The sequence below is a fragment of the Ceratotherium simum genome, chromosome 3 (assembly GCF_057802395.1).
Source record: "Ceratotherium simum simum isolate JZ-2026a chromosome 3, ASM5780239v1, whole genome shotgun sequence".
In the NCBI taxonomy this organism is placed as follows: domain Eukaryota; kingdom Metazoa; phylum Chordata; class Mammalia; order Perissodactyla; family Rhinocerotidae; genus Ceratotherium; species Ceratotherium simum.
The window spans coordinates 35,778,545-35,793,285 of NC_141902.1; the positions used below are offsets into that span (position 1 = coordinate 35,778,545).

The 14,741-nt window shown below is 41.1% G+C and overlaps 1 protein-coding gene and 1 pseudogene across 1 annotated transcript in view; one reads left to right on the forward strand and one right to left on the reverse strand.

Annotated features, from left to right (window-relative positions):
- Positions 1 to 2,944: 2,944 nt before the first annotated feature.
- Positions 2,945 to 3,894, reverse strand: LOC147917527 (uncharacterized; annotated as a pseudogene).
- Positions 3,865 to 14,741, forward strand: part of SPRED1 (sprouty related EVH1 domain containing 1) — a 123,832-nt gene continuing 112,955 nt past the window's right edge. Inside the window, exon 1 of the mRNA XM_004421395.3 lies at positions 3,865 to 4,033. Coding sequence (XP_004421452.1) covers positions 4,002 to 4,033 — 32 coding nt within the window. The 5' untranslated portion in view covers positions 3,865 to 4,001. The remainder of the gene's footprint in view (positions 4,034 to 14,741) is intronic.

Sequence of the window (14,741 nt, forward strand, 5' to 3'; positions counted from 1 at the left end):
GTGTACTTAAAAAAACCTTTTTATTATGGAAAATTTCAAATATATACAATAGTAAAGAGAATGTGCTTATCACCAATCCACAACCAATCTTGTTTCATCTATATCCCTACCCACATCCCCCCACTCCTCACTCCACTGGATTATTTTGAAGAAAATATTTCAGTATGTATTTCTGAAAGATAAGGACTTTAAAAAACACAACTACAACACCAATACTTAAAAAAAATTCCTTATTATCATCAACATCCAGTTAGTTTTTGTTTCCCCAATTATCTCAAATTTTAAAATATTTGTTCAAATCAGGATCCAAATAAGATCTCACACATTGCATTAGGCTGCTATGTCTCTTGTACCTCTTAAGGTCCAAACACTGGAATAGACCAGGGGAGGCCTCTTGTGTTTAGGGCAGTTGCTGATAGAAAGTCAGACTAGAAGCCCCCTGGGCTCTGAGTCTCATCGTAGGACCATTTCTGATGTTTTCAGAGTAGAAGACTCAGTGCTCGGGCCAGACCAAGATAGTTTTTTAAAAAGTTGGTAAGATCTTCAACAACTGGATGAGATGAGAGAGCTACAGATGCACCTTAAGAAGGGCACACAGGTGTCCTGAGAATGGCATGGGGAATTGTTTGGTGACTGTGTCTGGGTCATGGGATTGGGAACAATCTAAAAAGCATTAATTCGGGGTATTGATCATATCTTGCCCCTTTAGGTAAGCAATGTGTGCGAAAGTGACCAGCACAGTGTCTTCCACGTGACAGCCAAGGTGGTTTTCATATTTTCTCCCAAAGCCTGTAATGGGTCATTTCCCTGATGCACTTGAATCTCACACTGATGCAAATCTTTTTCAAAAGAAAAGGAGGCCTTTGCAAGTGACCCAACTTTCCTTGTCCTTACTTAATCATAATGACTCTAAGAATGACCATTTGTTAATGACTTACTGAGGACTGGGCCGTGTGTCTAGCACGAGTGGTACACGGGAGAAAACCACTAGTTATTTGTTGACTGAATGAACAAGGCTACTGAATGCTTTACATTTAACCTTCAGAGCAACTGCCACCACCCTGTCACGGCGTTTCTGACTATCTCCATTTTACAAAATCATCGTAAGAGCTAGGACTTATTGAGCTCTTAATCTGTTCTAAGTGCTTCATGTATATTATTACCTCATTAACCAGCACATCAGCTTTATGAATTAGGTACTATTATCCCCATTTTACAAAGGCACAGAGTTTAAGTAATTTGTCTAGAACACACAAATTATGACTGAGGGGACTTGACTGAAATCTGAGCAGCCAGAGTGATTAGCAGTAGTAATGGAAGGAGAGCAGGCCAGTACCAACACTCCCAGTTATAGGTTCTTCACAGGAACAAGACCAAAAACGCAGGTTCAGAGGTAACAGAGGTAACCTCTGTCTATTGCAGATCCCCTCACCTCTTCCTGTCACCAACTTTGCCCCTTCTTCCCTTTGGGTATGGACAATGCTGCTGGCAAGACAGGAAGCAAGAGTTAAATCAAGAAACCTCAGAAATCAACGGGATGGTTTTTGGGGCAGACTGACTGGTTTAGCTCCTTTATTTATTCATCAAACATTTATTAAGCACCTCCTTTGTGCAAAACACTGTTAACGTGCTAGTGGATGCGCTCCCGAGAACAATCCTGAAACTTCCAGGAGACGGACGGCAGAAGGGGAGTGCTGGCTTGTTTGAGAGGTTCTCGCACTTTCTTCTTCCACAGGAAATGTTCTATCCCTCAAGGTGGCAGGAGCAGCAATCTTCATTCTCAGGACGCACAAACCTGAGAATGAAGAGAAAAGCATTGCGCACAGAGCTAGACTGATACCTAGGGAGATGCGTCAGGAACTTGGGATTCAGTCCCCCAGGCCCGATCATGTATAGGCTGGCTTTCTAGGTAGAGAAAAGATAATAGAATTTACAGAGCCAGGAGCTGAGTCCTCCGGTCGGGCAGACCCCAGACTCCGGCCCGCAACCCCAGCAGGTTTCTGTGCAAAAACCTTTTGAGATGAATGCATACATTGTCCTCTAACAATGCAAACGTGACAGCTGCCTATTCAGTAATCGTTCCGCCTCCGTTTAGAGCAGTTCGTGCCACAGAGGCATCTTCTGCGCTATAGTTATGCAACCTCACTCGCAGCGGGAGTTATTTCCTGTGCTTCTGGCTGCGCCAGATTCATGTAACACGCCTACCCCGGGCTTCAATGGAAGTCGTTCTCCATTAACAACCACTCTAGCTTTCAGAGATGAATGCCCTGCACCGCATACCCCTGGTGCAGTAAGAATCCAAGGTATTAAAACTCTGTCTCTCTCTAACACACACACACACACACACACACACACACACACACACACACCCCCAACACGCGCTCCCGCTGTGCTTGCAGCTGGGGGACTGCAGCAATGCAACCAGAGGGACAGCAGGCGGAGCTCTCTTTGTACAGTCCCTCCCTCTAACCCCCACCAACTAAAGATGAACTCATGCCAGTTCCATTCTTTGCTCTGCAAGGAAAACACACACACACACAGACACACGCGCGCGCGCTCGGCAGAACAGTGTAGCCTCCAATTTTCTCCTTGAGCACACTGTCATTCTAGCCTCTTCGTCCAAACAACCCGGATATTCTAAAACGAGTAACGGGGAGTAACGCGCCGCAACAATGCAAGCTCCCAAGCAGCTCCCCGTGCAGCTCACACCCCCGCCCCCTTTCGCAGCGTGCCAAGAGTTTGGAGCGCGCGCACGCACACCGAGCACGGTGCTGGCGTATCCCTCCGCCTCCCTCCTCCTCTGCCCGCTCGGTGGCTCGACAACGATTTGGGAAATGAAGGGAGGAGGGAACTACTTTCCTGAAACTTGCTATGCTGCACACGACTTCGAGTTGCAGTGATTCGCCCGGAGGCCGCAGCTTTTAGTCCTCCTACCCACGCGCCCTCACAGCGCGGGCACCCCGCTCAGCAACCCCACAACGTGCCCGCTCTGGCCCCGGGGGAAGCCGGCGTCCGGGAGAAGTCGCCAGGGACTACTTCGCCTCCTTCTCCCGCGGGCGCCCCCGGTTCGGGCAGCGGCGGCGGCGGAAGGAGCGGGCGGCGTGAGCGCTTCCGCCGCCCCCCTCGCGGCTCCCCTCTGGCGGGCGTGAGGAGCTGGCCCGCCGAGCTGCTGGTGGGCACGGCTGGAGGAGTCCTGCGGCCGCTCTGCCCGCTCTCCCGCCGCTTCTCGACACCCTGCCCCGCGGGCGCGCCCGCTCTCCTCCGGCCCGGGTGGGGGCGGTCGGCTCGCCTGCCCCTGCCTCCCGCTCCCCGCCGCCCCCTCCTCCCTGCTCTGGACTCGTCCGGGCTGGAGCGTGTCTGGAGGAATCCGCCGCCGTGAGGCCCCTCGCCGGTTCGGCTCGTTCCTGAGGACCGCCCCGGTCGCCGCCGGGGGCTGAGCGGGCAGCCGGCGGCGAGGCGGGAGATGGTGGGGTGGGCTCCGGCAGGACCGCGCCGCCGCCGCCCGGAGCCTGGGCTCGGCACCCCCCCGCCGGCCCCCACCGAGCGGAGCTCTGCTTCCTCCTCGCCGCATCCCTGAGGGAAGCGCCGCCTCTGCTCCCGGGTTCTCCGCCCGCCCGCCCGCTCCTTCCTGGCCGGACCCCGCCGCGCTCCACCCCAGTGGCCAGAGGAGCCGCTCTCCAGTCAGCCTCGCAGCCCCCCGGCCTTTTTTCCTTTCCACCCACCCTCCCCGGCCTCCTCGGATCCCTTGGCTGGGCGCTGAGGCGGGGGAAGAGGCTGGGGTCGCCACGGCGGAGGTTGTTGCCGCCACCCCCCTGCGGGGGTGGCCGGGGTTCCCGGCTGGGGGGGCACCGTTCCGGGTGAGGCATCCACCATGGTGAGGCCCTTGAGCCGCTGCCCCCGCGCCCCCCCGGCCGCCACTGCCTCCTGCCCCCCGGTGCTGCTGCTGCTCCTCCGCCTGCTGTTGCTCCTCCATCTCCAGATCGGATCACGGTGAGGGAAAGATGAGCGAGGAGACGGCGACTTCTGACAACGAGTAAGCGCCTCATTGATCCTGATTGCTAGCCCCCCGCCCCCCTTGTTTCCTCAGCATTCCCCCAGACCCCTGGAGACTTGGGTGCCGGAAAGCTTGCAGCCCTGGAGAGTTCGGTGCATCTTGTTGTGAAGATAACATTTGATTTCTTGAGCCATTTTATTTAATGGCAGCAAACCCACCCCTCACCCCCCGCATTTAATTGCTTTCTTCTGGGGGAGGGCGTTGAGTGTTGGGGTGGGATGGCAATTGTCTGTCCAGGAGATGGAGCAGTGTGGATGGATGGAGGCGGGGTGGAAATTACCCCTTTGCCTGGAAGACCCCTGGCCTGTCCTTTTTCTCCTTAGCATACCAATCAACATATCCTGAATATCCGTCCTGCTTCCTTTATAGCTATTTCACTTGGAAACTAATGTGTGGGAGCACCTTCTGCAGCAAACTGCTCTTGAATCTTAATTCGATGAGTCAGTGACTCTTAAATACCGATTAAGCCTCCGCCCCTTCCCCCCTTTTTTATACTTAGGACCTGTAAGATTCTGGTAAAAAATGGGGCTAGGGAAACATTTTTAGAATTTAATGGCATTGAAGACACCTGGAGTGTGGGAGATGGTGAACTATTATATTTTACCTTCGCGAATACTGGACGTGTCTCTATCAGGAGCATAGAAGAATTTTGAATGCTAATGTTTATCCTTCAGCTATATTGAAACACACCATTTACGTTGGTATAACAGTATTTACATCGCTGAACAAGTTGATGACTTCATTCATTAACTTCTAGAGCATCCCGGTTTAAGCTTTTGTTTATTTGGGCTGTCCTTATGTTTTTCAAACGAAATACTTTGCCTTTTAAATGTTTTGCTTTAACGTAACAGCTGCTTGGGGGAATAATGGTGCGGTAACAGTTTTCTATTGAGATGGGATTTAATTCCGTGCAGAATATTAGCATCCTTTTTCTTGTAATTAAGTTCAAGTTTTGTTTATCTTTGTAGGGTTGGAAAGAGTTAAGTGAGTTAGGACTAGTCCTAGGATGCATTCCTTTAAATAAAGTGCATTCCTCAAGTCAGGCCGTTTAGAGAAAACTTGAAAATCCAAAGCCTAGGCCTATTTAACATAAAATAGCTTGAGAAATGCCAAGTAGCGTTTCTCCTGCCCGCCCCCCACGCCCCCCCAACACACTCTTCTCATGAGCGGGTGTGGGAGAAGGTAGATTGCTGCACTGTCAGTGCAGTCTAGAAGCAGAAGTGGCCGCCATGTTCTCTCTCTTTTTGTGAATCGCCCTCATTTGCATAGCACACTCTTCATTCATAAAAAAATAATTAAACATCCATCACCTTGGACATCTTGAAAGAATTTCCCAAGAAAAAAATTCGAAGCTTGACTCTGTCTTCATGTAGATTTTTGAGTTCAGGAAGTAAGGAGAATTCGAAGTTATAGGTTAAATTCAAAAACATACGCACACACAAACAACTACCCCTGTTCTCAGAATGTTGACACAGTTATGTGGGAAATATCAGTTCGGGGAGGTGCTGGGATCACGTGATTGCCTCCATTCATAAAATACCTGGCTGTCCATTCACAGTGCAGTACACTGTCTCATTGCCTTCCGCAGATTAGACCTACTTTGAGAGAGATCAAGAAGTATCTCAGATAACGCTGAGTTAGGAGAAAAACTGCTAAAAATCCTGAACGGAATGACGATAGTTTTTCCTGGTATCTTTAAAGAAAGTAGCCTGGATCAAAATGTCAAGTTCTGTTGTAGAGATGGGAAAAGATTCGTTACCATATTTAAAGTAAAATATTGAATACCTCCTTTTTGGATGCAGCTAATAGAAAAGCAAATGAGGGAATGTGAATTGACAGGTGTAAAATATATTGTTTCTAAATGGGGTCTTTTTGTAGTACTTGGCATGGACAAATTGAGAGTGCAAGTTTTTGGTGTAGTGATATCAGTGGATGATACCGCTGTGATACTAAAAATTTGTAAATATTCCCAGTGGTTTGATTCCAAAGATGTTGGTATTTGAAACACCTAATGTCAATTTTTACTGGGAGGATTGCTTTTTTTTTTTAAAAATTTTAAATGTACTTAGTATGGGAAAACTTGGAAATGACCTCCCTCACCCAGACTTTTAGAATTCTGTTTTCACAAATTTCTCCTGTTTTATTAATAAGTTATATCCCAGGGACTTGGTTATATTAGTTTTGATAGGACAAGAATAATATGTTTTAACATATGATATTTCACTATATGTTAACTCTTCATGGGGACAAACTCTTGGGGGGTTTACTTGAATTTTTTTATTTTAGAATGTGCTGTGTTCATCTGGTAATCAGTTTTATTAGAGCCAACATTGTTTGTGCAGTAGCTAAACCACAAACTGAACTTGTTTGGAATGTAACTTTTATTCTGATAATTTATATATCTCATCTTTAATATGTAAAATAATGTTTTGAAATGGCAATTTCTCATTTATAATCATATATTATGAAGAAACAAAAGAGATACATTATGGCAGATGCCCTTACAGCCTTAGCATAGTTTAAAACTGCCCTGAAATAGGGATTTTATTTGGATCTTTTGTATATTTTTTTTCTTTTTTGTTTTTAAAGCCACAATCAATAGGAATTTAATTACAGTAGACACTTCTTAACACTTGAATGTTTTTTCACCTGATTTCAGCCTTTAAAAAAAGTGAAAATCACCAATATCTTTGGAAACTGTTAACCTTTCTAGATAGCCATTATGGTAAAATCCAGTAAGGCCTTTAGAGGCTTCATTTTGAAATCCTCTAGTACATGCTCTATTATTTGGAATTAGAGTTCTGGGTAGAGATAGATAGCTCTCAGAGGCTGATTGTGAGTATATATTTAATCAAGAATTAGCAAAGGATCTATTATGTGTAAGACTTTGTTTTATGCTTTGCCAAACTTGGGGAAGGGGTGGTAAAAGTCTGCTTTTCTTTTCCAGTCTTCATTAGGAACTGGAACTACATTAAAAGTGCCATTTAAAAAAATAATTCCCTTCATACAAGAGTAATAGTTTGTTTCACATAATGTACAAAATGGTCTTTAAAGTGAATAAGTAATAATAATTTAGTATTGGCATTTCTACCACTCAGATAATAAGTCTTACCATTTGATATATAATTAAATGTTTCCTTTCCTATGAAGTTGATGAGGACTCATATTCCCATTTATTGGATTTTTACTACATACCAAGCACTATAATACTTTACACATGTATTATATAATTTATGTATATACATGTATTCTCGACAGTGGAATTGCATACTGTCATACCTTAATATACTGTGAATATTTTCCTATGTCATTAAGTATTTCCTAGAACATAGTTTTTAATGGCTACATTATATTCAGTGTATAGTATGTTAGTTTTAATCAGTCTACTATTGTTGGATATTTCTGTTATTTCTGAACAATGCTGCATTTGATCCTGAGTTCTGTCTTCATCCAGATCTATTCCTTTTTTCTTGAGATAGTCTAGGATGGGAGTTAAAAAAGATGCAAATTTTAAGTTTTTTACATTGTTTCTGCTAAATTGCCCTCTAGAAAAGAAAAAACTCAGTGTATGAGAGTACTTATGCTTTGAAATGTTTTGTCCAGTTCTCTTTGAAAAAATTTTTGCCAATTTTGAAGGTGGAAATGAGATCTTGTTCCTATTTTTTAAAATGTGCTGGATGGTAAGATGAAATCGATTTTTAAAAAAACTTGTTTTTGGGCAACCAGACTGTTTTTAAATACTGTATTATAAATAGAATTCAAGTGATCATACAAAAGGCATTTGCAGATAATTTATTTACCTCTTACCAACTTTTATGCAGTATAGTATAATATAAAGAACATTGGACTTGGACTTGGGAGATGTGTTTCTCTCTTAGCTATCACTAATTTATTCTGTGATTCTGGGCGAGTGACCGTGGGTCTCAGTTTGCCCATTTGTAAGTCAAGGAATTTGAACTAAGTGTCAGTATGGGCCCTTCCTGTGCTAAATTACCCTAAACTAATACAGTGATAGACACATTGCAAATCACTAGACTTGTAACATACATATTTGTTAATTGGTTAATTTTATGATATTGTTGTTGTTGACATAGTTAAGCAAATGAAAGACTTCCAGTGGAGATCTGGTAGGATGATGAAGTAAAAGTTTGAATTTTGAAGGACCAAGGTAAAAAATTTGGAAACAATTGGTACATTCACAACCTTTTAGACTTTCTTATTTTAGGCTTAATAGCCATGTGTCTTTGATAATATATGTATACATCACAGATGGGGAACTTTCTAGTGCTCTTTTTTTTTTTTTAAATAAATGTGGCCTGTGGATGAGTAAGTGAGCAAAAGGCTCTTGAGCTTAAACACCAACTTGGGTAGTTCTAAGAGGAATATACTAACAAGATACCAGCCCTCATGCTTTCCTTACTTCCAAGAAGTATCAGAAGTAAGTCTTTTCATTTGATTATTCATACAAATCATATTAATCTAACACTAAGGGAGAATTTTACATTTAATTGGTTTAAGAAGTTAATGCAGATAATGAATTTTTCCATTTTTAATATTTAGAATTAATTAGCTGTTTATGCAAGTTTTATGTCATAGCTGCATCTCATTTTAGAGTCCAGAACCATAGTCATTAACAAATCCCCAAAATGTTGTTTTCATGGCACTCAGAATGGTTTGAAATGAAAAAACAATTATTGATGTATTTCTGTGTAAACATAGTTCCTTATTTTTGTTGAAACATAGTTCATTAGTAATGGATCTTAGACTGAGGTGTTAAATTGCTTTGGATGTAGAGTTCTTAGAATTTAGAGTGTTTTTACCAATCTGTAACTGAAACTTCTTTACGTTCATAGTTGAAGGAAATGCCAACAAACCATAGTAGCATTAGAGGTACTTGTGGCAGCAATTGTATTAGTTTCCTAGAGCTGCTGTAACAAAGTATGTACCACAAACTGGATGGCTTAAAACAACAGAAATTTATTGTCTCACATTTCTGGAGGTTGGAAGTCCAAAATCAAGGTGTTGGCAGGGCCATGCTCCATCTGAAACCAGTAGGGGAGTCCTTTCTTGCCTCTTCCTAGCTTTTGGTGGTTATTGGCAGTCTTTGGCATTTCTTGGCTTGCAGCTGCCTAATTCCATTCCCTACCTTCATCATCACATGGTGTTCTCCCTGTGTGTCTCTTGTGTTTTCACCTGGCCGTCTTCTTGTAAGGACACAAGTCATTGGATTAGGAGCCCACTCTACTCCAGTATGACCTCCTCTTAACTAATTACCCCTGCAACGACCCTATTTCTAAATAAGGTCACGTTCTCAGGTACTGGTAGTTAGTACCCAACATAATTTTTTGGAGGGATACAATTCAACCCATAACCCCGTAGAAATCAGATTTATTTATTTATTTTGGTGAGGAAGATTGGCCCTGAGCTAACATCTATTGCCAATCCTCCTCTTTTTGCTTGAGGAAGATTGTCACTGAGCTATCTGTGCCCATCTTCCTCTATTTTGTATGTGGGACGCCACCACAGCCTGGCTTGATGACGGGTGTGTAGGTCCATGCCTGGGATCCGAACCTCTGAACCCTGGGCCATTGAAGCGGAATGTGCAAACCTAACCACTTCGCCACCAGGCTGGCCCCCAGATTTTTTTTTTTTTATAGTACAATTGCTGTTCAGTTATTACAGATATCTGGAAGTAGCACTTATAGTCATCACCAGTTTGAAATTATTATAGTTATTAAACCATTGCTAGAGCTTATATTTTAATATTTCAATAAAGCATGTATATTACTATAGCAAAACTAAAAATATTTTGATAATTATTTTATTATAATTGATTTTTTTTTGTAATCCTATGTATTTTGTTTTAAGCCTTTAATACTGTTCTGAGAAGGGGGCCATAGGCTTTGCTAGACTGCCCAAGAGGTCAGTGGCACATAAGGTTAGAAGTCTCCTGCTGTAGACTGAGATCCAGAAGCCCAAACCCAGAGGTAGAGATATAAAATAGGAAGATTAAGAAACGTGAAGGATAAGATGAACAAGTCCAACATACAGCTAACAGTTCCAAAAGAAGAGATAATGGAGGAGAGGAAATATTCAGAGATAATGGCTGAGAATTTTCAAAACGTAGCAAATCAAACTCAATTCAGTGAAGTGAAAACAAAACAAAGCCTCACAGTCAAACCAGGTTTATCTCAAGGTTTCAAGAATGGATCAACATGAGAAAATCAATGTCGCTTATCACCTTGGAAGATTAAGCAGGAGAAATGATACAGTCTTAAATGCCAGAAATGCAATATTGTCATCCTTCTCTGCCCATAATATGGAAGTAAATGTTCATAACTTATAGATTTCTAAGATAAATGTTCATAAATATAGATTTATATTATTTTTCTGCTCCCTAGAATTTTAGACTTTTAATTTCTCTGATTTAAAATGAAAGTGCTGGATTTGATCAACTTTAGGATTTCTTTTAGTTCAAGAGTTTTAGAATCCTAAGTGATTTTCTTTGTACTTCTGAAATCTACATTTAATATATCAGTCCTGTTACTCATAAGTGTGGTATTGACTGGTGGAAATTGCCTTGTATCTGAAATTTTTGAATTATTGTGGGAGGCATTTTCTTTCTACATTTAGAGTGCAAAGAATAAGCTTTAGTAAATTCAAGAGTAATTGGAAATTAAATTTTAATCTAATCAGTTTTATATTTTTATTTCTAAGTTTTATTTGTATAACGGGGATTATATTAGATAAAGGCAGTTATGGCTTGGAGTGTAGAATGTCATTGTTTTCTTGGTCAAATTTAATGATACTATTGCATGTTATTAGACACATCTTGTTTGTCTATTCATTGGTTAGAGGTTACTTTCACAAATACTCAGTATTTGTTAATGGCTTTATTAGTATCCTATAGTAGGATAACTAAAAATTTAGTTATTAGTTAGGAATTTAGTGAATTATGACTTTTCTGAGCCACTTTTCCAAAGTTATCGTAACTTTCACCAGATCAGAATGTTTTCTTAACTTTTTTACTGTTTTATTGTGAATTGCATTGATATTTTGAGATTGGAATTAGGGATCAATTATGGGTTTGCCCCCTTAATAATATGTAAAAGCATTTCAGAATTTTAGTTGCTGAATTACATATATATGAATTTCGTAGTTTTTCAGGACAGCTCCATTTGTAACTTTTTCTTCAGGAATTTCAGTTTAGTGATATTTGAGTGTCTACTAGGCACTTGACTTTTCCTTAGTTAGCCCTGGAGATACAAAGATACGTAAAACCTGATAACTGCTTTCACTATCCAACAAGGGAACTAGAAGCCTCTGAAATGTGATAAGCTGCTGTGCTCTGCTTATGAAGTTCTTCAGGGCTCAAGGAGAAAGTGATTCTACCTGGAGGTGGATGGCAGGGTGGGGAGTTGTGTGTGAGGGAAGTCTTCAGAAAAGAGGTGGCATTTTAGGAGTCATCCAGAGATGAGGACAATGGAAAGGAGAAGGGCATTCCAAGAAGAGAGGGAAAAAACAAAACAAAAACAAGCATAGAAGAAGAAAAGGAAAGTTTGAAGAAAAGCAGTAGCTTTTTGGTTACACTTGTTTGGAGGAGTGGTGGGGGAGGATAAGAAGAGTGTTGGCGGCCAGATTGTGAGTAGTCTAGATTTGTGCTTAAGTATGTATCAGCAACCTTGGGGCAAAGTGTGGTGGCTAGGCCTGGAGCATGAGACTCACAAGATGAATGTGACAGAAGCTCCTGGAAATCAGTTTTTCTTGAAAAGTTGAGGAAAATGTATTTAAATGGTCTAATAACATTAATTTTGAACGGAGTTCCCATTAATTTTTCAGATAAAGGACTAAGAGTTGAAAGAAAATTAGTTTTTCAAGCTACCCTTCCTCACTCTTCACCAAAACTCTTAGGTCAGTAAGGATACTTAATGAAAAACACCAGCTTAAGTTTATCATATAGGCAGTGCAGAACCATTATTTTAAGTGAGGGAGGAATATCAAATTTGTGTAGAAAGCTGAATACTGGGACTCATTTGGATAGTAGATTGGAGGGAGAAGAAAATGAACTACAATTGATGAGAAAGCTCTAATAATCAAGGCAAAAAACAGCTGGAAGTAGTGCATTTGGAACTGTTGGGAATTAGTTTGTGAGGCAGTTCAGATGTCCAGTAAGTATGGGCTGGACCTTCACATTCAGTAAATCTGTACATGATTGGTTGTGAAGGAAGGCGTAGAGGAAGAGTGTGGAATGACTTCAACATTTTAAATTTGGGCTGCTGTGATGGTTTTAAATGAAGTAGGAAGGGGCCAAGAAGGTTTTTAACAGGAAAAGAACTCAATTTTGATCTTTTAAAGTTTGTAGGTGCCTGTCCTAGGTATCAAAGTAGAAAATGTCTCATAAGGCGTTTTAAGTACGTATAGGTTTGGTGCCTAAAGAAGGTTAAGAGGGTAGGGTTAGAGGTGACATCTTCAGCATATATAATAGTTGAAGCCAGTGGAAAATTTCCCAAGGTGAATATTAAATATTATGGAAAGATGAATAGTGAGAAACAGTAGCCTTTTTAAGGCAGAGTAAGACAAGACACCAAAAGACAGAAAAGTCTTGAGAGATAGGACAGTTCAGAGAAAAAGTATTCAAGACAGAATAAGAAGTGATGAAGTAGAGACAGCAAAGAGTAAGATTATACTCCTTCAGGGGGGAGTTAGGAGTTGAGATTATTTGTTGGACAAGGTGATGTCAGTAGTCGAAAGGAAGAGAAAAAAAGATTTAAGGAAAGGTGGGTAATTGGTAGAGCGAGGCCCAGGAAAGAGGAATCTGTCAAAACTGTGTTACGGCTTGTCAGACACTGGGCTAGATTTAATCCTTCTAACGACCCTGTGAGCTAAGTATTATCCATAGTTTACAGAGGAGATAACTGAGACTTAAGAGAGGTTTAGTAACTTGCCCACAGCCACACAAGGGAGTAAGTGGCAGAACGGAGATTTAAATTGCACTGTATTTATACCACACTCCACCTCATATACTTAATGGCAAGACTAGGTTTTAAAGAAAAAAAATAAGCTTGAAGTGATAGGTAGACACAGAATTGACAGCTGTTTTGGGGGACTGGAAGTTTTGATAAAGTTAAAAAGCATGTACAGTGGAAGTGAGAAAAATGGAAAGAGAGATTTTGGTCAGAGAACACAGACTCCAGTGATAACATATGAGGGAAGATTAAAGTAGAAACAGGTTGTTGGAGTAGAGGAGCCAGGATCTGCTAGGATATTAAAAAAAGGTCAACAGTATGGCTGTTCAGGTTGCTGGGTTGGTATCAGGAGTTGAGGTGGAGAGGAATCCTGAGCCAGCGCCAGTGTATTTGATGTGTGTGTGGGATGTGAACGACTTAGAGTGGGAGTATGAATGTTGACATCTGCCTCTGCAATTTAAAGAGACAGTAAGGATTTTGGAATTGGAGGTTGAAGAGGAGGAGGGTGTCAGGGGGAGGAGGAGAAGAAAGGGGAATGGTTTAGCTGGGAAGAGTTGAGAGTATTGGAAATGATAGGATCTCTAATTTCTATGATTAACTTACTGTTCACAGTTAACATGATGCTGAGGTTACTGCTGACTGTGGCATTAAGACTTTGGCAAATCACACGGCCTGTCTCTGTGCTTGATTCCCCATGTGTAAAACCAGGATAATATGTCCCTACTTCAGAGGGATGTTAAGATAAATGTAACCTCCCCTCCCTCAATAACATTTTTTGATTAGAGATAGAGAATATTGAAAAGAACTTTTATTTCTTGAGAAGAAAGGTAGTATGTTCATGAAATAATCAGCGCTCATTTTCATTTAGCCTGAAGTTAGGGTTTCTTTTTAAAAAGGATTATTGACGTGCTGGTGAAATTATATTTCAGTTTAAATATTAAAAAGCAACTTCTCAGAAGAACTTAAAATCTAAAAATTCCAACAAGTAGAAAATAATATATATTGTGAACATTTTCTTTCATGTTCTGAGCAAAGATGGATTGAAGAGGTAGATAGATATAACATGTGTTGGATAAGACACTATAAGGCAAAGACCTGGCTCTAGCCAGTTTTTTGTTTGTTTGATGTTTAGTACAACTATTTATTTATAAAAGGAGTATATTCCTAGACCTTGTTAATTAAAGCAGTTTTAATACCTGAACACATGTTGGAAGTATAAGTCGATTTGATGTCTCTCTGTCATTTTCAAAGGAAAAAACCATCTTTCTCAGGGTTGAATGCAGGAGCTTTCAAGTATTGTATGGAGGGCAAAAATCTACTTTCATGGGAAGGAAGGAGAGAGGAAGATTTTTTTCAAGTTATTAAAGATTTAGACATTTAATTTTTTGCAACTGTTTTCAAACTAGGATCCCTATTAATAGGTGAGATACTCTAGATCTGCTAGGTGGAAGTTGATTGCTCTTGATTTAGTCTGTTAACTTGACTTTGGACAGCTAACGATCTGTAAGCTTGTGCTTAGTTCATTTTATAGTCATCAACAACTAAAGCAAAAATTTGTTTATATTTTGATTTAGCCTGATGTTTAGCCTTAGCATTCTGAAACTGTATAATTTATTAATTCAAGAATAATGGCCTTAGATACATAATTATTGAAACTTGGTTTGGGAATGAGTTTGAAGTTAATCTGTGAATCAAGATCTTGAATGAACATAAATCAGGAA